The 22706-nt window shown below is 40.6% G+C and overlaps 1 protein-coding gene and 1 non-coding gene across 2 annotated transcripts; both read left to right on the top strand.

The window, feature by feature from the left end:
- Positions 1-8687: 8687 nt before the first annotated feature.
- Positions 8688-8792, top strand: LOC115936068 (U6 spliceosomal RNA). Its single transcript, XR_004071653.1, has one exon. It is a non-coding gene; the product is annotated as a U6 spliceosomal RNA (small nuclear RNA).
- A 1545-nt stretch (positions 8793-10337) lies between these two features.
- On the top strand, positions 10338-19438 carry ANKRD1 (ankyrin repeat domain 1). Its single transcript, XM_004049782.4, has 9 exons — positions 10338-10562; positions 11212-11391; positions 12291-12428; positions 12587-12694; positions 13729-13827; positions 15283-15381; positions 15663-15761; positions 15902-16000; positions 18571-19438. The coding sequence occupies exons 1-9, from the start codon at positions 10536-10538 to the stop codon at positions 18679-18681; spliced, it is 960 nt and encodes a 319-aa protein (XP_004049830.3). The 5' UTR covers positions 10338-10535; the 3' UTR covers positions 18682-19438.
- Positions 19439-22706: the final 3268 nt, after the last annotated feature.

Raw genomic sequence — 22706 nt, 5'->3', positions numbered from 1 at the left:
TTTAACTAACCTCCACACTCACTGGTTTCCTCATTTGTATAAATGCCGGAGTGACTGAGGGGATTAACTGGAGCAACATGGGAAAGCACTCTCCACAATTCTAGGCTTACTGCAGCGTCTTAACAATGTCTGCATAAAAATAACACATCTCTCTTGGTTTGTGGTTTGTTTCCTTTTCAGAACTGGGGTCTGGTTGGTATGCAGGAAAAGAAGGCATGTGAGCTATGTTATCTGCTTGTCATCACAAGAGGAACAAAGTGGCAGGCCATGGATTGAAACACATCCGGAGCATTGGGGTGGGCCTTGGAATTCCACAGTGAAGACTCCTAGATAAGGAAATGCCAAGGGTGGGGGCTGCTGAAAGCACTGGCTTCCGCTGGCCAGCCACAAGGTTCTTTTGGGAAGGCAGATGAGGAGGGAATGTGGCTTCCAGAGCCACCAAATAAGGAAGGACATCATCTTTCTCCACTTCATCCAAGTGTGAATGTCAGCAACCAGAGTCACTTACTCCACGCCTTCTCACTACCGACTAAATGTGATATTGGAAGGACCTAGGACAAGCGCTGAGCAAAGTGGCATAGTCAGGAAATGCTTACGGACAAATCAAACATTCCTTTAATTTTTCAATATGATTTCTAACCTCTGTTTTTTTTTTCCCTTTTCCTTCTTTTACCATACAGAACTTATCTGGAAAAGAGGACAGCTCTCTTTTGAAGGCAGGAGTTGCTTTAAACATCCCCAAGCTCTTGTAATCACAGCCTCGCCGCCCCTGCCCAGTGAGATTTGTCCAGGGTGGTGGGTCTGATCTGTAACTAACCCAGACTGATTCCCTGGGGAGCCATTCAGTTGTGCCTCCAGAAGTCATTTCCTTGCCAAACATTCCTTTTCAGGGGGAGGACCTTTTCATTCCCTGGTAAACAATCCCCAGCCTGCACAGAGCAGAGAAGGGTGCCTGTCCCTCTCCTCATTCTCCACTTAGTCCTGAGCTGATTCCAACCCCAGAGGCGTCAGTCTGCTCTATAAATTCCTTTGTGAAACCTGAGAGCCTTGGCTCTGAAGAAGAGCAAAGATCTTGGAGGGGTTACAGTTCCCCTCCTCCCTAAAAGATCTGCTTGTGTTGGCAGCAAAAGAGTATGTTTTTGCAAACAGGCTCTTCCCTTTCTTATGAGAATTCAGTTTAGAAGCACTGCCAGGCTCCTTCTCAGTGGGAATAAGATCACCTCCCTTGCAGGTCTGCACAGGAAAGAGATGACATGCCTGAGGGGATTATTCTAGCTAAAAGACTCTGAGCCTCTTTCTCAACCAGTCACTATCAGAAGGGGCATGGTTGCCAGGAGGCAAGGAGAGCTAACCAGTCCTCAGCCCTGAGGTGCGTAGGCCAGCTCTTTAGTTTCAATCACTGTGGTTTTTAAAATCGGAGGATGGAAGGGAGGAAGGTAGGAGGGAAGGAAGGAAGAGAAGAAAGAAGGGTGAGAGGAAGCAAAGAGGGAGGAAAGAAGAAAAGAGACATTGAAAGAAAGTGAGAAAAGAAAGATAAAAAGAAAAAGAGGAGAAAAGAAAGAAACCTTCAGTTCATTGGCCTTCAGCCGAACCATGACCTCGCACACCCACCCTGGTACCCTCCTCCTCCTCCATCAGCCTCCCAGAGCATTTGTGCTTCATTCATGTTTTAGCCATTTCTTAATATACATGTTTCCTTAACCCTGGAATTTGGAAATGAGATAATAAATCATCAACTAGTAGAATCTTAGAAAACTCATCTTTTCAAAAACAGCATATTATTTTGGTGCCATTAAAGAAAATCAAATGAAGAAAGCAGTCAGCTCTTGCCTAATTGTAAGACCTTCAATCTCACCATTTGCATCATAATATTAAGTGGGTTCTAATGGATCTCATGATCCCTGAGGTTTCACATATATTCAAGCTTTCCCTTGTATACATGGGATGGCTGAACCAGTGCGAGCTGACGGATGCCTACATTTTTATACTCCCATCAGAAACATCTCCATGCCATTTCCAGATCGATCATGGTGGGTGGAGACATGGGTAAGACATTCTGGCTGAGTGAGTCTTCTCTACTTAATCTTCTGCCCAGCTGTCTGCACCAAAAGCAGGTGCAGCTGAGAGGGCACTGTCCACAGGAGCCTTATTCTGTAGCATTCCTGTGGCTCTAGGGAAGCCTCTGAAAAACGCTGATGGTCAGGGTGGTGTGCCAGCAGACTTGCCCACTTCTTGGCTTCTGTCCCTTCCCTCCCTCTGACCCCATGCTGGGGCCACCACCCTTTTTGCTTTCCATTTAAACACGTTTTTATTGAGTGCCTACTATGTGCTGGGGACTGCTCTCAGCACTTGGTCTACATCAGTGGGAGAAACAAACATCTCTTGCTTCGTGAAAGTTACGTGCTAGGGTGTCTGTTTTACTAAAATGTTTTATTCATGTTTAAATTTTGAGATATACAGAAAGTTGAATGAATGGTAGAATGAGCACTGTCACCTAGATTCACTAATTGTTAATATTTTACAGTTGTACTCTCTTTCTCTCTCATCTTTCTCTCTTTCTACACACATGCATACCTCTTTTGCTGAACCATTTGAAAGCATCATAGGTCATTCCTACATACTTCAGAATACATCTCCTAACAATAAGGACATTCTCCTCCATTACCACAAAACCATCATCATGCATAAGAAAATCATCACTCAGTTAATAATATTGTCTAAAATACCTTCCATACTTCTCCAGTTGTCCTCAAAATGTATTTTACAGCTTTTGTGTTTTGAATTACGGGATCCCACCAAGGTTCATGCTCTTTCTTCTCTTTTAATCAAAGAGAGAACAATTCCTCACTTCTTTTTTGTTTTTCTAGTCATTTACCTTTTTGAAGAGCCCAAGATAGTTGCCCTGTTGAATGTCCTACATTCTGAATTTGTCTGAAATTGGATTCAGGGTAAAATTTTTGGTAAGAACATAAGTGATGGTGTGTACGGTATTTCTTGTTGCAGCACTTCAGGAAATGGATAATGTCAAGTTGTCCCACAGGAACAGACTAAACAAACGTATTGAATGAGTAAGATAATACATATGTATAGAACCTCTTCAGGTGTCATTTGCTCCAATGTGTACAGTTACAGAACTGGACTAGACGATGTGAAAGCCCTTCTAATGGTCCAAAAGCCTATGTTCTGAAGAGCTTAACAATACCCAGTTATGAAAAGGGTTTTGATCGAGTGGATGAAGGTAGTTCAAGTAAGATTTCAATGGCAGTAATTTCAGCTTTTAGCTTTTTTCCCTTTGACTAGCAAAAGTCATCGGAAAAAATGCTCAGTACGTGTTTTTGGTGATGATCATTCCTGAAGCTAGAATGAGACAAACAGACTAAGATGCCCAGCTGTAAGTAAGCCACAAGAAACTGTATTGCAGTAAGATTTTTAAATATGAGGATAATGACAAAGGGAGGTTTTAGTTTTTAAAGTAATAGGGTTCTACCTGCCTAACTCTGGCCCTTCCTGGTCAGGGAATGGACTCAATGACCACTCAGTGTGTTACTGGCCCTAAATTTCTCTGATTCCCAAAGAATCCATAGTGAAGACATTCTGTGGCATTTTCCTTTTATTAGGAAACTCCAAACTACACCAAGAAAATATTTTTTTCGGTACTTCTTCTTGAAGTCAGAAATTGCATTTTAAAAATAATTTTCCTCTGCTTTAATAAATGGCTAAAAAGGTTAATGGATTTTCTATCTATGTTTGCAGTCACAGAGGCACTTATCTCTCATTCCAAGTAGATGTTCTATGTAATTGGGTGTGAAGTAATTCCAAAGTTGTATCAAAATCTTTTCAGAGCGTTACTATGACAATCAAACTTCCTTTTAAAAAATCATCTCAATGCAAACTCTCCATCATCCCACCGTCCATTGAGTGAAATTTAATCTCATGAAGTAAATTTGGCTTTTGAGAAAGTTGAGGGGTGGGAGGGGAACCATTATGCATTCACATTTTAACTGATTCTCCCACTCACACCCATTCTTCTTGAGGTTGTAATAGACAGGCCAGTTGTCCTTATCACAGTCCCAGAATGTTGATTGTTAGAGGCTCTGCCTTCCTAACGTTCTGGGAATCAGTGTAGGGGGCCTAAACAAGAACCCATTATTTGGGGAAATAAGAATGTAATAGAGAGTCACTGACATCCCTTCCTGGACACTTATCACTACCTTTTCTATGGGGACAGATGTCAGCCTAGGCAAGAGCTTGGGCAGGGATTCTCAGAAGGGGAAGAAAGAGGACGAGGCCTTATAAAAATCTCTGCGGTCTTAGAAGGTTTGAAGAGGCATAATCAAAATTACCATTACTTTTATTTCATCTTGACCCCAAGTTGATCTTCTTGAAATTTCTATCCATGTAACAGAGAGTGTGAAATTTTTATGTTTATCAAATGGGAGAATGTCTTAAAGATAGTGGAAATACCCTGGGCTAGTGAAAGCTTTATGGACCATTTCCTCTTTTAGAGGCATTGGAGAATCAACTTCACTGTCCGCACGTGATGCTGCAGTTATGAATGTTTATTTCTACCTTTTGATTCAGTGATTTTGAGACCTCAGTAAAACTTTAGTGCCCTAGAAATCATTTTGTTCTCAGCTCTCCTTTCATAACTTCAGGATTTGAGATTGTAAGAGGTGAGAGGACTTGATCCAGTGAACACAGGGCAAAGCCAGGATTTAGAGGCAAGCCTCCTGATTCCTCATCCCATCCCCACCAGACCCACAAAACTACTGTCTCGCCTCACTCTTCTTGATTTGTGGCAGAAGAAGCATGTTATATTGTCTGTAGTTTTTGTTAAATACTTCAGTAAGACTGTGTGAATGCCATGAGGGCAGAGTCGTTTGTCTCTCGAGAGCATAAGTATATCTCAGCTCTAGAAAAATGCCTGACACAAAGTAGAGCTAAATAAATATTAAATGAGTAGGCCAGGCACAGTGGCTCATGCCTGTGATCCCAGCACTTTGGGAGGTCAAGGTGGGAGGATCACTTGAAGCCAGGAGTTCAAGACCAGCCTGGCCAACATGGCAAAACCACATCTCTACTAAAAATACAAAAATTAGCTGGGCACGGTGGCATGCACCTGTAGTCCCAGCTGCTCAGGAGGCTGAGGCAAGAGAATTGCTTGAACCCGTGAGACAGAGGTTGCAGTGAGCCAAGATCACGCCACCGTACTCCAGCCTGGACAACAGAGCAAGCTCTGTCTCAATAAAATAAAATAAAATAAAATAAAAATTAAATGAGTAAATTGTATGTGTGTATTTCCCATGTTCTTAGCATAGGCAGAGTCTTCAACAATCAAAATTCTGAGACCAGAATAACAATAGCTTGACTGTCCACTACAACTTGGAGAAAATACACGTGTATTTAGATACATATTCATTTAATTCTACACCCTCGAGCAGTATTCTCAATGCTGGGAGGAAATTAGAATCAACTGGAAAACTTTAAAAAATACCAATTCCTTGGATCTTAGAGCAGAGATTTGGATTTCATGTGCCTGAGGTGAAGCCTGGGCATCAGCATTTTTTTAAAGGCTTCACAGAGGATTCTAAGATGCACCCAGCTGAGAGAATCACTGCTTGAAGAACTGTTAGTTCACACCTGAGAAGCCCTAACTCTGCGATTACAACTATTGGGGTTAGTTAGCATTTGAAAGACGCTAATGAGCTGCCCCCACTCCAGTGGAGGTAATCCCAAGCACTTTACCTATGTTTACCTTTGATAGTATTGAAGGATTAATGGTTAATTAGCATGAGAAATGTTACCAATTATTTCTCATTGAAAGGAGAATTTGAAATGTGTGGTTTGGTTAGAAAAGAATGTGAGCCCTGCTGGGTCTCAGGTAAATATTTATTTAGCCCCACTATGTGTCAGGCACTTTTCTATGCAGTTGGAGTCCTAGGCTTATAGTGAGTGCTAGGACTCCATCCTATCTTGTGTTAGGCCATATGTGGAGGAGTCTGTAATCACCTTGAGTGGACTAGAAAATTAGCTGAACTATGCTGCCAGAATGTGGTTGTGGTTTCATTTGCTTCAAGTGAAACTTTTTCTTTTATTTTTTTTTAAATAAAAAAACATAGAGCCAGGATCTCGCTATGTTGTCTAGGCTGGTCTCGAACTCCTAGGGTCAAGTGATCCTCCTGCCTTGGCCTCGCAAAGTGCTGAGGTTACAGGCATGAGCCACCGTGCCTAGCCAAGTGAATCTTTTGTGCTGGACACTGTCCAAGGGCCTAAATGGACAAAGGCCTGGGCTTCATGAGTTTACTGAATAGTGCATGTGGCCCTTTGTGCCTGTTGGCTGGCGTGAGTTCATATGTGTGGCAGAATTTGCACTGAGATACCTTATTTACTGTAACAAGGCACCTGCTGTAAGGTGTGGAGGTGAGACCTACAGCCTTCACCTACCTCTAACGTCAGGAGGCCACCGATATCTGTAAAAAGTAACCTACTGTGGGCAGCCCAACTGTGTTAGGGCAGTTTGTGCCCTTTCTATCCAGAGTCCTGGGCAGAAGGACTTTAGTCTTGATTCTGCCTTTCGAGAGGCAAGGAAGGCAGGTGCCACAATCCTGCTGAAAATGTTTCCAGTACTTTTCTGCTTTTCAAATACAGGTTATTCCATTCCTGGCAGGGGAGGGGAAACAACATTAAACCTTATTTGCTTCACTTTTATGACCTTCCTTTGGCATTTTCAAACATGTAACTGAGCCATGGCTTGCTGGTCAGGCTAAGTCAGCCACTTCTCTGGGCCAAGGAAGGTGAGTAACAGCTGGGACTGGGAAGGCTATTAAAAGGGATGGCAAAATGAGCAATTGTACGTACAACAGTGGAACAAGGAGGTTTCCAAGTCAGAATCTGGCTACAGTCCTTGGAGCACTTCCTTTTAGTATCAAGGTGGGTGTTCTCAGGACAAGGAGTGTTAATAACAATAAAATTTTATGTGCTATAAAATGCCTTTTTAGAAAATAAAAATGCCCATTTTAAAAAACAGCCTACATGTCCACAAATAAGAAAGTGGTTAAATAAGAAATGGTAGGTCCATACACGGAAATTCATGCAGTTGTTTCAAATAGCAAGATAGATTTGTTTGTGCAGATAGGAGACAATCTGTAAGACACGGTTACTGAGTGAAAAATACTCAAGTATCAAATCGACAGTAAGATCTCAACTAAATAACATTCTCTGTGCTATTTTTAACAATAATGTGTCTATTATATAGTTAAAATATAAGAATGAAAAGTTGGAGTAGAAGTAGAATGTCTTGAACTTCATATTTTATACAGAAAGATGAAACTGCCCTTGGACTTGGAGCTGAGCTATGGCACATGGATCTGGGTGGGGTCCAAGCACCTCTTTTAATCCCTAGGTGACAGCAGTAATTGCTTTAGGTGCTACTTCTCTGCTTCTCACTTTCTCCAGCTATAACCATGGTCCTAATTCTAGTCACATGTCATTTCACCCATGGAAATGCATAAATCCTGAGGGGAGTGGGAAAAGACTCATGGGGTGACACTGGAGAAGCTCAGGGATGCTTCCTTTCCTCTTTCTGGTTGGAGATGGGTGATGCCAAGTTGCTTTATGATTGTAGAACCAACTAGGACCTTTATTGTTTTAATTCATCTTAGTAAGGATAGATTATGTCCAGATTGAGGCTATGATAAAGCCAAATACATAAATATCAGAATTTACACCACTGGGTGAACTTTTATGGGAAGGATGCTTCTGAAAAACAAATGACAGAAAACTCTCCGCCAGGGGAATTTTGTTCTCAATTTTGATGAATAAGAACGATTTGAAAATACAATGGTTGTTGTTTTTGTCTTTTTAGAGAGCTAAAGTTGCCTAGAATCTCTTTTCAAAAAGCAGATTCTCTCATGTTTTTTTTTTATTTGTTGTCATATTCTTTTTACATCTTCTGACCACTTATCCTCAAGTTGTACCTCTCATGTTTTATAATGACAAGCTGGATCAACATGGGAAAAGGTTGAACTGGCAGTGATTTCACCAGCCCTGACATCCTTGCATCCACCAGCGTGCTCCTTTAAGTTCAGCCCATTCCATCAACTCATCTTCAAGTGTCATCCTCTGCAAAGTTTTCTTCAAGACTTCCTGGAGCCTCTCTATAGAATCAGCTAGGTTTCAAGGGATAATTAAATGACTGGAGAAAGTAAAGGGCTTGGTAAGCCTCCCTGCCCACTTTCACTTGCATTCTTTGAGGTGATTGAAACAGTAAAGAGCCATTTAATCAGTTTTGGTTGCATCCTGAGTGGGTCTAGGTGAGACTTGCCCTAGGAAATCTTTTGGGCTCAATGATTGTCTGCTTCTGTTGGATGGAATCAGGACTCTTCAACCTAGCATTCACCAACTAGCTGTGCATCTGCAGCAAGTTACTTAATGTTTCTTTGCCTCAGCATCCTCTCTGTAAAATGAGAGCATTAGTCTTGCTCCAACTTCGAGGGCATGGACAGCTCTGGGATTTCATATCCAAGACCCTTAAACATCCCACAATCCTTCCCCCAAACACTTCTCCTCCTAATACCTCCCTCAGTTTGGGTCAGGCCTGGAACAAAAAGGCATAAGAAATGGTAGAAAAAGTGTCCATGACTACTTCTGACTTAGATGAAGAGACCAATGAAAATAGTAATGACTCTGTTTGCTTCAGCAGGACATATACTAAAATAGGAGCTATACAAAGAAGATTAGCATGGACCCTGTGCAAGAATGACACACAAATTTGTGAAACATTCCATATATTAACAATAAATAAAGAAAAAAGGAAAAAATTAAAAAGAAAATAGTGATAGCTGTGTCCATCTCAAAGAAAAGCCCAGGAGATTTCCTTTAATTAACCCCCTTTTAAGATAGAACATTAGGAGACCGGAACATATGATACAGGAGTTACTGGGAGGGTCCCTCTTTGTCAATGTTTTGTCTTGGGGTGGGGAGTCGATGACTTCTGAAAGTTTCAGAAACACCATCCACTGACTGAGCATTCAAGGGGGAAGAGGAGAATGGCAGCCACATTTGTTGATTGGGTGAGTTTGGGGAGAAATAGAAACACAAAGGTCAAACATAACTTCCTAATTAACACTTCCCTCCATTCACAATTCCCTTCTCCCATTCTTCTCTCCTTTCTTTTACTGAAAAAAACCCAGTTTTTCCTGAAACTATAAAAAGACCCCAGTAATTTTACATAATTTACACCTCAAAGATTAGAAACCAGAAATAGAGACCTTTTTCAACCCTTCCAGAAGCAAAGTGCATCATCCCTCCGGCCACGTGTCTCAAATCTTGATGCATCAGAATCATCTGGGTGCTTTGAAATTCAAGATGATTCCTACGAGTTACCATAAATCAACTCAGAATTCCCTGGAGTGGGGCCCAGGGATCTGTATTTCTGACAAGCTCCCACAGGTGATTCCTTTCCCCATAGCATTTGAGAACTTCAGGTCAATGACCTAATCAGAGTCCTGCCATTGCTAATAACTGGTCTCATTTTTTTCATACATATATATATATGTATATGTACTATATATATATATATATGTACTATATATATATAGTATTTTTAGTAGAGATGGGATTTTGCCATATTGCCCAGGCTAGTATTGAACTCCTAAGCTAAGCAATCTTCCTGTCTCTGCCTCCCAAAATGTTGGGATTACAGGTGTGAGCCACTGCACCCGGCCAATAGCTGGTTTCATTTACTCTATTTCTTGACCACTCTGATCCATTTTGAAGTAAAAATGCTCCAATTATTATGCTGTTTTAGAACACGGTAAGCATGTCATGTGCTAATTATGGCCAGTGACATCATGAAAGAAAAGTGCATTACTGAATGCTTTCAATTTCTTATAATGATGGTAAGGTGGCATGTCATGGGGCCTATTTAGCCCCAGACATCACTCCAAAGAATTCCAAACAGATATAGACAAGTGCCCTTAGGGCCCAGATCCCTTCCCCTCAGGCTGTTTACCCAGGGAATAGGATGTCCTGGGGCAAGTTTCCCCTAAGTGAAGTGTTGATAAGTCTGCTTATCGGAAAGATATTACTGGGGGTGTGATATGTAGGGCATCTACATTTTCTTGATAGGTAGTCATATGAAAGCTGACAAAGAAAAAAAAGGGCAGTGATGTGGTGCAATGTGAACAGACAGCTGTCCCCTGCCTCTTGACAAATAGGATGACTTGCATTGCTGAGCGATGTGATCACCACCAAAGGAATGACCCTCTCATATTTCTTCCTGATTCACATATTCAGCAGGGTTAGCTTGTCCTCCCCTCCCTCTTCAGCTTCCCAGACACTGAGTCTGGAATGAAAATTCACCTGCCTCTGAGTTGGCTCCTAATGGGGGCGGGAGTGTTACTTGGGTTCCCAGGTTGGAAGATTATCTCACCCGGCCCCAGCTATATAAGCTGACCGGTGTGGAGGGGCCCAGCAGGGCCAACTCCAGGGATTCCTTCCACGACAGAAAAACATACAAGACTCCTTCAGCCAACATGATGGTACTGAAAGTAGAGGAACTGGTATGTAAGATGCATTAATTGTATAAAATGAAAACTTGTTCATCTTGGTTTTTATTTGAAAATTGAAATGCCCTTTGCTTTCAGGTGTAATGCAAGGGAACTCTGAAAATGTCATATATGGAAAAAGGTTGATGTGAGGAAACAAGTGAAATTGGAAAAAAAATGGAGCTACCAGTAATGAATTCTCTGCATATTTCCTATTTAATATATTCTCCTTTGGTTTTATTACTACAGTGTGGAATCACATGTAGTTATCAAAATGTCTTAGGGAAGAAGTGTTGTTGAAAGAATGTAAGCCTGGAAACTTTACAATAAGGCGAAACTCATCAAGTACCTAAAGTTGAGTTTTAATTAAGCAGAGAAGGTTTGTGATTTTCCTAAAAGAAATGTGATTAAGCAGATTAAAAGTAGATTTAAATATGTCAACCTAACCCAAGCTTTGATTTAACCAAGAGAGTAGGACAAGCACCTGAAGGTAATTCTGGGACAATTGTAGCAGTGTGCATTGCAGCTTGAGATCTGAGAGTGCACTGCTCAAAGGTGGCTGTTCTCAGGGGAGAAGGACCAAGAGCCTCCTGCGGCATTGTCTGTGAAGAATGACCCAGGACTAGGCTGCTGCTTCTGACGCTGCCACCTTCTTCCCTCACAGGTCACTGGGAAGAAGAATGGCAATGGGGAGGCAGGGGAATTCCTTCCTGAGGATTTCAGAGATGGAGAGTATGAAGCTGCTGTTACTTTAGAGAAGCAGGAGGATCTGAAGACACTTCTAGCCCACCCTGTGACCCTGGGGGAGCAACAGTGGAAAAGCGAGAAACAACGAGAGGCAGAGGTGAGAGCCATCTGTGGAATCCACTAGTAGGATGTTGGGGCTGGGGTAGGGAATGGAAATGTCAGGGAAGGAGAAGAGAGAAACAAACCCAATCATTAAGATGTCTCTTTACCAGATTCTAACCCATAAAGAGGCAACTTGTATGGAACAGGTTTTGGGAAATAATTCTTTGACAAGACTATGACCTCTGAATTCTGAATCAATGAATAAATGTACTGTGACCATGTTTTGATTGAAAGATACACATGTCCAGTGAATTCCTGATGTTACACACCATGTAGTTAATCCCAAGCAAGGGAGATCTCTTTTTCTCAATAACATGGTCTGTGGTCCATAGATCATTGTTTAACTGTCTGCTATCTGTATTGACACAATCTGTGTTTCTGGGTGAATTTTCCTTAATTACTAACACAGATAAAATTTGCTTTAGTTAGCTGTGGTCCCTGGACAGTCTGTTTTAGAAGGCTCTGCTTAGTGAAAGAGAATGACATTGATATTTCAGAGCTTAACATTTATTGTTAGATTCTTTTTATCATGCTCAAAAATTAAACCAAGTTTTGAGCATAATTTAAAAAATCCTTTAAAAATCTAGGACTTGCTTATGGCATTGATTACAAAGTCATCACTTAGAGACCAGATCGTGTCATCAATTGGTCAAGGGCTGATTCTACAAGCAACAGAAGTAAAGATGATGGCAATTAGCTGAAAATTAGACCCCCAGATAAATATCTGAATAAGAAATCCCTAAAATGAAGTCAAGATTTATATAATTTTTAAAAAATGTTTTTGCTCAAACTGTTCACATGTTTATCTCAGACCTTGCAGATTTAGTTTAGACACAACCAGAATGCTTGTCAGTAGAACTCACCATATTTTTGAAATACGAATTTCTTTTTTAGCTCAAAAAGAAAAAACTAGAACAAAGATCAAAGCTTGAAAATTTAGAAGACCTTGAAATAATCATTCAACTGAAGAAAAGGAAAAAATACAGGAAAACTAAAGTTCCGGTTGTAAAGGAACCAGAACCTGAAATCATTGTAAGGGCTTTTTTTTGGTTTCCAGTAATACATGTCCAGTGTTGTGCTACAGGGGAGCAAATATCTGTGGAGGGTTTGATTGAATGCTGGCAAGCTCACGGTAACTCCCATGCTATATATACATATATATATATATATATATATATATTTGGCTTTAGACGGAACCTGTGGATGTGCCTACGTTTCTGAAGGCTGCTCTGGAGAATAAACTGCCAGTAGTAGAAAAATTCTTGTCAGACAAGAACAATCCAGATGTTTGTGATGAGGTAAGACTCATGCAAAGCACTGCAAAATCCAGCTCATTAATTTTATGTTTCTTATGCTTTACTCCAGTCTTGCTAATATAGTGCCAAAGTCCTTCCACCTGAAACAGTTTCCCCAGCTGTTGCTGTGTATTCCAGGAGCCTAATAGGAGAGTTCAGTGGTCCAAAAAATAAATAGATATTAGATCAGTGATACGGATTGCATTGTTTTTTGCACTCATATACATCTGGCTGATTTTTCAGTTTTTCTTTAACTTCTTAGATCCTTGGGATAAGACTTTTAATGTGGGCCAAAAAGTCACCTTTAGAGATATATTATTAGCATCATCTTTAATTAAAACCAAACACGTCAACACTAGATAAGAAATCTGGAGACTGGAGTTCAGGGGCCAGTTGTACCACTACTTGGCTATTTGGTTTTGAGCAGCTAATTTGCATCCTCTGGGCTGTGGTTTCCTTATCTGTAAACATGGGGCATTGGAGTGAAATAATGCCTAAAGTTGTTCCAGCTCTAATAGTTCATTAGCCCATTCAAATAAAGCCAATTTATCAGAAATCACTAATCCTTTTGTATTCTTTCCCCCATGAAGTGAAATTGGGGACCGCTTCTGAAGTTGAACTAAAAACATGTCTCCCATTCTCCTAAAAATGAATGGAAACTTTTTGATAGTCTAGCAACAGTCCCAGATGCAAGAAAGCTGTCTGATCTGCATGGTAATGCTACATGAACAAGGAAGGTGCAAGATAGAAGAAATGGAGATGTCAGCATTTAGATAGTTTTGAGCCTTTAAGTTCACACTCCTCAACGTAGGCCTTTGAGCCCTTAGAAATGTATGTTGGAGGAAGCTCAAATATTAGTTGCAGGATAATTGTTCTGATTCTGCAATTTTAGTTAACTTTGACATTTCTATTCATAAAGAAGCACTTGAGTTTCTATCAGTTAGGTCATCAGAATCTCCAGCTTCATAGCTCTTAAAAGGGTTTATGCACATTTTTATATTTATTGCTATCTCTGTTTAAAATCTCTGTTCTGATAGTATAAACGGACAGCTCTTCATAGAGCATGCTTGGAAGGACATTTGGCAATTGTGGAGAAGTTAATGGAAGCTGGAGCCCAGATCGAATTCCGTGATATGGTAAATATATTTCTTTGCTTGGGAATGAGCCAAAAGAAGTAGACTATATGAAGCTCCGGAAAACCTCCAATGCAAAACCGAGCTGATTGGATTGAAAATTGATCTGAGAGAACTAGGCAAAAGCTCATTTCTCCAAATAAAGGAAAGTTGGGAGATGGGAGTAGGTCATGTGAAAATATTTTCCATACATACTGAAAATAGAGGAATATTTCAGGGAAAAGAAGGAAGTGAAAGCTGTTAAACTGAATTCAATATCCTCATCAGCGAGTTAGTCATTCATTTTCGACACTTGCCTTTCAACAGCCTTGTCCCTCCATTGTTCACAGGGCAGCCTGCTTATGGTTGGCTGCCAGCAACATATACGAATTCTCTAGCTGCACACTTTATATGATAGATGCCAATTGCTACCAATGAGATTTGGGGCTAGACTGCATATGAAATGAATTGCATCTATGGAAAGTAGCTGCTATTCAGACCTCAATAATTCAATCACTGTGATTTCTACGAAGACCAGTATGCAGCATAATTTATGAACTGAAGATTGAGCTGGGAAAATTCTTTATGTATTTAAATGCAGCTCATTTTGACTTTATAGCAAAGCGGCAACGGGATATCAAAGACATCCAAGGGACTTGGCCAAAATTGAATCCAAAACATAAACACATTGAAAAAAAATCAAGAAACAAAATATGAAGTTTGCATGGAAACTAAAAGTCATGAGTGTGGGATTAAGGCCAGGGGCATACCAACCACATAGATCAGTGAGGAGAGGGTCTCCTAGGGGTAACTATACACGTTACAACTGTAGACACAAGTGACTACAGTTGAGGTACAGAGGCTGTGCTAGCAAAAATGAGAGCAGAAAACCCACAGAAGTAGAGAAAGAGCGACAGGGACCCTAGATGAAGTGTCAGATCCAGATTAAAATATTTTGGAAGGGACTACTTTTATTCTGCCAAAATTTTTAAATACATGTGTTTAGAACTTTTGTGTACATTTGACAAAAGAAGTTAGAAGTTCCAGGCAGAGGGGAGTTTGACTGTGTATTCTGCCTCTTATTAACTGTGTTTCCTTGGGCTAGAAACCTGAACTTTTTGGAACCTGGTTTTTCTTATCTGCAAAATGTGCATAGCAACACCTACCTCAAAATGTTGCTGGAAGAATCAAGGTGTCTAGAGTGTAGCACCGTGTTGGCATGAGAAGTGTCTCAATAAATGGCCATTCTTATTCTTTTAAAACATTATTAGATTTATTAAGAGCCTCCTAATAAGACACACATATGCACACACACACACGTAATTTAGCTAACACATTTGGTAAGAACCTTCGACGCCAGTTAGAATTGTCAATCTAGATGGGGACAACTCATTATTATCACGGATGCCCTAGCAACCAGGTTCTAATTCCCCAGACCACATTCTCCCTCACATTGTCGGGTCTTCCCTTCCGGTATAGCTTGAATCCACAGCCATCCACTGGGCAAGCCGTGGAGGAAACCTGGATGTTTTAAAATTGTTGCTGAATAAAGGAGCAAAAATTAGCGCCCGAGATAAGGTATTCTCTTCTCCTTCATTCACCCCTTCCCCCTCCCTGTCCCCCATCCTTCTCCACTTCTCCCACTCTTCCCCCTCCCCCTCCTCCTTCTCCCCCACCCGCCTTTCCCTCCTCCCCCACCCCTCCATCTCCTAACCTCGCCTCTCCATTAAAGTCATCTGGAGGCCCATGTTGTGTGCAGGCACCCTAGTGACCACTTCTCCCCCTCGCACATGTCTTGGGGTCTGGGACAGCCTCTGTCCTCATTCCTAGCGAATCAGCAGCGTTTTCCAATTTTCCAGTTGCTCAGCACAGCGCTGCATGTGGCGGTGAGGACTGGCCACTATGAGTGCGCGGAGCATCTTATCGCCTGTGAGGCAGACCTCAACGCCAAAGACAGAGTGAGTAGCTGGACACGCTCGGGTTTCCCAAAGCTTCATTGCTTTTGTATTTGGAATCACTCCCCCAAGCCTGGGTGCCCTTGCAGGACCCACTTCCTGACCTCAGACCCACCTCGAACCTGTTGACTCTGCTTCTCTAGGAAGGAGATACCCCGTTGCATGATGCGGTGAGACTGAACCGCTATAAGATGATCCGACTCCTGATTATGTATGGCGCGGATCTCAACATCAAGAACTGTGTAAGTACTGGAAACAAGAAACACCGCTTGCAAGCTTTCCAATTTCCAGGAGCATTTCTTAAATAGGTGAAACGACTCCCACAATGGCAGTATTTGAGGGGTCTTCGATGGTCTAAACGCCCCTGCCCATTTCCCCAAAGACAGTGTTTATCTTGGCTAGGACCCAGTTCACATGGCCAGAGATGAGGGAAGTCATAGATACTGCTATGACCTCAGTGCCTGATACAGTGCATAGTAATTCTTTTACAATTTGGTCTTGGAAATGAAAGATAGTCAAAATTTGCTCATCCCCACATACACCTAGAAGTCCAATCTGCTTTGGCCATTTCTGTCTGTGCAAGGGCTGAGGAAGTTAGAAATAAAGGCATCCACCATTTCCAAAATGTCCTAAAATTCCACAAGGGTCAGTGCAGCCAGTGAACTAAGGTTAACCAATATCCAATCTGAGTAATTCAGAAAGTCCCTTTCCTCCTTACAGCAATGTGAAATGTCACCATTTTCTTCCAGGGGTAGCTGTGCTTTTGCCTGTATTTTTTTTCAGATAATTTCTATCCATTCTCCACTTGGATTTGTCTTCACATCTCTCAAAATAATTTCCTATATTTAGGCCCTGAAAATTCTTGTATAAGTACATATTAATTTAACTTCATCTGTAAGCAGGGAACATAACCAACTTTTCCTCATGGTCTCAATTTCCAGACAAACACCATCTAATATAAGCTTAAAAAATATTGCCCAGAGGAACAGGTATACATTTCTGAAGAAATAATTTTAAAGACGCTTTTGAAGAATCACTTTACAAAAAAGAGGTGGGGGGGGGGGGAAACTCAGTCATCATATAAATGCAAATAATTTTCTCCCCTTATTTGTGTCGCAAAGACTGAGAGGAATATCTTATCGTTTAAAACAAATCTGGCTTGGTGACAGGATCAAAGAATGGTGATAAATGAAGATTGCTTTGGATGGGAAAGTGTTAACAGTAGGGCTTCCTCAGTCTAGATATTGGAATTGATCCTATCTAATAATTTTTTAAACTATCAGAAAAAGAGCAGGTTAAATGAAATCTTGAAAGCTGCAGAAAATGTGAAGATTTTTTTTCAGGCAGTGAGACACTACCAGCAGAAACAAATAGCATACAGGTTTAGGGAGACTGTGTAAGTAGCCAGAAAAATCACAATATAAATTTCAATGGAGAGAAGTGCAAGGAATTTATGGAAGAGTAGCCCAAAATATACAAATAGGGCTCAGGGTTCTGAATTATCAGTTAGATATTAGCATCAGGTTTATGGAACTATTAATGTCATTGACCCAATGGATTGATGTTTCCCCCAAAGATCAATAACCTATTGATGCCATCTTAAGGAGATTGGGAGCAGCATACAATATTTTCTCATTATCCAAAACTGTATATTCATGTCTACTGATGATTGTTCCTAGAGAAAGACACTACAGAGGTGGGGAAGTTCCAAAATGAAGGTTATAAGGCCACTAATTTAAATACCTACAGATCTCATAATCTGACTGCAGACTGACCTCACTGTGCTGGGCAGATGGCCTAAGTGACTTCAATGTGTGGCTGTCAGGGTCTGTGCACATAACTGTTTTAAAGGTGGCCCTTCCCCAACCCAGTCTATGTTGCTCTGTGGAACCATGGGTACCATGTTTTTAACTCTTCTGATTTTTTCATAGAAGTCACAAATCCAGTTGGGAAATCTCTTGGTTTCCAACTGTTGCCAATTCATACTAATCTTAACAAAAATCTAAGTTCTGTTTGGGTCAAAACAAAACAGGTCTCTATTCTGGTTTGCATCTCAAAGCTGCCAATTTGCAGTCGCTGGGTTAAAAAGAAACTTCTCAATGAATAGAGATGGAAAAATTTTGGACTTCTCAGATCTATAGATGAGAATTGAGAGATGACATGGTTTTAATATTTTTAAATCTTGAGACACGTGCATAAGGGAAATCAAAATTTCGTCTCAAAAATTATTTGTTCACACGTCATTGCCATCAACTCCAAGAAAAATACATTTCCTGGGAGAGTCCATTGAAAATTCTGACAAGTTATGAAAAATCTGCTCCCAGGAACAGTAATAGTACCCAAGCAGTACCTAAGTCCTTAAGCCAAGTTATTGATGCAGCTCATTTACCATCATTTCTTATCAATCAAAGAACTATCATTCAAATGGATAGGCACTGATTCTTGGTCCAAGAGGCATGCTCCCACCTCCGGGAATCCATTCCACAGGATACTGGAAGATGTATGGAGACATTTTATAAATTTCAAAATGACTTGAGGTGCTCTTGACACATAGTGTCTAGGGACAAGGGATTTTACCAATACCTGGGATGGTCCCACGTGAAAAAGATTTTTGCTCTAAAATGGCAAAAGCATCCCTCTGAGAAACAGTGAAGGACTGGTTTGAGTATAAACTGCAGATCACTCCTGGTGGAAACCATAAAACACTGTTATAACATATACCTAATCCTTACCTCATGAAACACACACAGAGAATGTGAATTTACAGATGTCACCCACCTGAAAGTCAACTTTCCTTATCTCATTTGATTAGGCTGGGAAGACGCCGATGGATCTGGTGCTACACTGGCAGAATGGAACCAAAGCAATATTCGACAGCCTCAAAGAGAACTCCTACAAGACCTCTCGCATAGCTACATTCTGAGGCAAGCGACAGACTCTTAATCAGTAAATGTTCGCTGGCATTTTGAAGGCATGGCCCAAGAGAAGAGACACTAACCATAAAATCTAGTTTCTATTTATCAACGTGTTGTGAAGATGTACCTAATGAAGTTTTGAGAAAGCACAGGGTTATAGGTGTTTAAATTTCCTTTAGTGAAACTCTTATTTATTTTTATGTATTCCTGTTTATTTATTTACTGCCACACTACTGATATTCAGACCTTCATGATCATCCATTTGGTGAGCAGAGCTTCATTTGTATATAACACTTTCAGAGCCTTCCCACCCATAGGTAGTTCTTAAACCAGGTGAAAGAGCAAAGTTCAAGTGCCTACTTATGTGTCATTCGCTCATGTAAGAGGTTTTAAGAGAGGGCTGATTATCACAGCCCTCTTTCCTCCTGAATTTTTAATGCAGAAGTTTGAATGAAGCAAGGGAAGGCATGTAGGGACAGGAAAGGACAATGGAAGGAAAGTGATTCTGTGAAAAGGGCAGTGAAGCCAGCTATTTTACCCCCAGGCTGGATTTTTTTTTTTTTTTTTTTACCGAGTACACAGAGTACCCAAGTGAAGAGAACGTCATGAGTGTAAGTGCAAGTCAGTGGAAGGAGCGGCAAACTGGGACATGCAGAATTGAATTTGCTCAAAAAAGATGAAAGGAAATGCAAACTGTAAATGTATAAATGTATATTGTATTGTATGTACATTTTATATTCATAATAAAGGCAATCAAACTCTAAACCTCTAAGTCCTTCTCTAAGTGTGGTGGAAATGTCCTATGTGAAAAAAAAAGCTATATAGGAGGGTTTTTTTTTTCCATTGTTTTCCAAGTTTTGCAGATTAGAAATGTCCCGTTCAACAGCACTCCCAGTATTTAATATGTATACAGATCACCTGGGGATCTGGTTAAAATGCAGATTTCTGATTCAGCTGGTCTCAGGTGGGGCCCGAGATTCTGCTTTTCTGATAAGCTCCCAGGTGACAGGCCATGAAACGCCACCACCACACTGAGCAGCTAGGCCGAGAGCCATAAAGACACAAAGGAATTCTAGCGAGCTTTCAGTCCCAGTGGTGTGTAGAAAGAGACCCCTGGTGGTCAGAATGATTTCTGCATGGTAAACCCGCATTTCTTACGAAGTTCCCATTAAGGCTTAACTAGTGACTTTTTTAAATTTAAATTTAAAGTTCTGGGGTACATGCGCAGGATGTGCAGCGGTGTTACATAGATAAACGTGTGCCATGGTGGTTTGCTGCACCTATCAACCCATCACTTAGGTATTAAGCCCAGCATGCATTAGCTATTTTTCCTAATGCTCTCCCTCCTCCCACCCCACCCCCTATACAGGTCCCAGTGTGTTTTGTTCCCCTCCCTGTGTCCATGTGTTCTCATTGTTCAGCTCCCACCTATAAGTGAGAACATGCGGTGTTTGGTTTTCTGCTCCTGTGTTAATTTGCTGAGAATAATGGCCTCTAGCTGCATCCATGCCCCTGCCAAGGACATGATCTCATTCTTTTTATGGCTGCGTAGTATTCCATGGTGTATATCTACCATATTTTCTTTATCCAGTCTATTATTGATGGGCATTTGGGTTGGTTCCATGTCTTTGCAATTGTGAATAGTGCTGCAATGAACATATGCATGCATGTATCTTTGTAGTAGAATGATTTATATTCCTTTGGGTACATACCCAATAATGGGATTGCTAGGTCAAATGGTATTTCTGGTTCTAGATCTTTGAGGAATCACCACACCATTTTCCACAATGGATGAACTAATTTACATTCCCATCAACAGTGTAAAAGTGTTCCTATTTTTCTGCAACCTTGCCAGCATCTGTTATTTCTTGACTTTTTAAGTAACTGCCATTCAGACTCCATCCATCTGACGAAGCTCTAACATCCAGAATCTACAAGGAACTTAAATTTACAAGAAAAAACAACCCCATCAAAAAAGTGGGCAAAGCACACGAACAGACACTTCTCAAAAGAAGATATTCATGTGGCCAACAAACATCTGGAAAAGAAAGCTCAATATCACTGATCATTAGAAAAATGCAAATTAACTGGAGATTTAACAATTCTTGTAGACAGGGACTGGCAATGTCAAAGACTTCCCAGGAGAGAACACACAGGTCCATGATTTTTGACCTCCAGACCACCACAATAAAACTAATATCACAATAAAGTGAGTCACATTTTTTTTTGGTTTTCTAGTGCATACAAAAGTTATGTTTACATTATCCTGTGGTTTAATAATTGTGCTATAGCACGATGTCTAAAAAACACTGTACCTACCTTAACTTACAAATACTTTATTGCTAAAAAAAATGCTAACGATCATCAGAGCCTTCAGTGAGTCATAATCGTTTTACTGGCAGAGGGTCTTCCCTCCATGTGGATGGCTGCTGACTGATGAGGGTGGTAGTTGATGAAGACTGGGATGGCTGTGTCAATTTATTGAAAGAAGACAACAATGAGCTTACCACATCAATTAACTCTTTCATAAAAGATTTATCTGTAGCATCTGATGCTATTTGATAGCATGTTACTATCAATAGAACATCTTTCAAAATTGGAGTACATCCTCTCAAACCCTGTTACTGCTTTATTAACTAAGTTGATGTAATATTCAAAATCCTTTTTTTGTCATTTCAACAATGTTTACAGCATCTTCACTAGGAGTAGATTCCATCTCAAGAAACCACTTCCTTTGCTCATCCATAGGAAGCAACTTCTCAGCTGTTCAAGTTTTATGACAAGATTGCAACAATTCAGTCACATGTTCAGGCTCCACTTTTAGTTTTCTTGCTATTTCCACCACATCAACAGTTACTTACTCCACTGAAGTCTTGAACCCCTCCAAGTCATTCACACAGGTTGGAATTAACTTCTTTCAAATTCCAGTTAATGATATTTTTACCTCCTCCAATGACCCACGAATGTTCTTAATGGCATCTAGCATGGTGAATCCTTTCCAGAAGGTTTTGAATTTATTTTGCCCAGATCCATCAAAGGAATTGTTATCTACGGCATATAGCCTTATGAAATGTGTTTCTTAGTAAGACTTGATTCAAAATGACTCCTTGATCCATGGGCTACAGAATAGATGTTGTGTAAGCAGGTATGAGAATAACATTCATCTCCTTGTACATCCTCATCAGATGCATGTCTCCATCAGTCTTGGGTGACCAGGTGCATTTTCAATTAGCAGTAATGTTGTGAAAGGAATATATTTTTTTCCTGAACAGTAGGTTTCAATGATGGGCTTAAAATATTCAATAAACTATGATGTAAAAAGATGTGCTATCATCAAGGATTTGTGGTAAAATTTATAGAGCACAGGCAAAGTAGATTTAGCATAATTCTTAACAACCCTAGGATTTTCAGAATGGTCATCGAGCATTGGTTTCAACTTAAAATCACCAGCTAACAAGGGAGTCAAAGCTTTGAAGCTTTGAAGCCAGGCATTGACTTCTCCTCTCTAGCTATCAAAGTCCTACATGGCATCTTCCAATAGAAGGCTGTTTCATCTACATTGAAAATCTGTTGCTCAGTGTAGCCATGTTAGTCAGTTATCTTAGCTAGATCTTCTGGATAACTCGCTGCAGCTTCTTTCTTCTATCAGCACTTGTGCTTCACCTTGCACTTTTACGTTACAGAGATGGCTTCTTTCCTCAAATCTCATGAACCGACTTCCGCTGCAGTTCTCCAACTGTTTTCAGCAGCTTCCTCACGTCTCAGCATTCATAGCATTGAAGAGTTAGGGCCTCTGGATTAGGCTTTGGATTAAGGCATTATTGTAACTGGTTTGGTGTTCTATCCAGACCACAAAAACTTTCTCCATTCAGCAATAGAGCTGTTTTGCTTTATCACTGGAGAAGCACCTTTAATTTCCTTCAAGAACTTTTCCTTTGCATTCACAACTTGAGTGAGAGGCATAGTTTTCAGCCTATCTTGGCTTTCTACATGCCTTTCTCAATAAGCTTAATCATTCCTAGCTTTTGATTGA

The sequence above is a fragment of the Gorilla gorilla genome, chromosome 8 (genome assembly GCF_029281585.2).
Source record: "Gorilla gorilla gorilla isolate KB3781 chromosome 8, NHGRI_mGorGor1-v2.1_pri, whole genome shotgun sequence".
Lineage (NCBI taxonomy): Eukaryota > Metazoa > Chordata > Mammalia > Primates > Hominidae > Gorilla > Gorilla gorilla.
Note: the sequence above shows the minus strand (reverse complement) of the source record. Positions and strands in the feature narration are given on the sequence as shown.

Excerpts from the sequence above, each read along its gene's own strand:
- ANKRD1 (XM_004049782.4), top strand. The coding sequence starts at position 10,536 with ATGATGGTACTGAAAGTAGAGGAACTG. Across the intron at positions 10,563-11,211 it reads TACTGAAAGTAGAGGAACTG|GTCACTGGGAAGAAGAATGG; the intron begins GTATGTAAGATG and ends CTTCCCTCACAG. Across the intron at positions 16,001-18,570 it reads ATCTCAACATCAAGAACTGT|GCTGGGAAGACGCCGATGGA; the intron begins GTAAGTACTGGA and ends TCATTTGATTAG.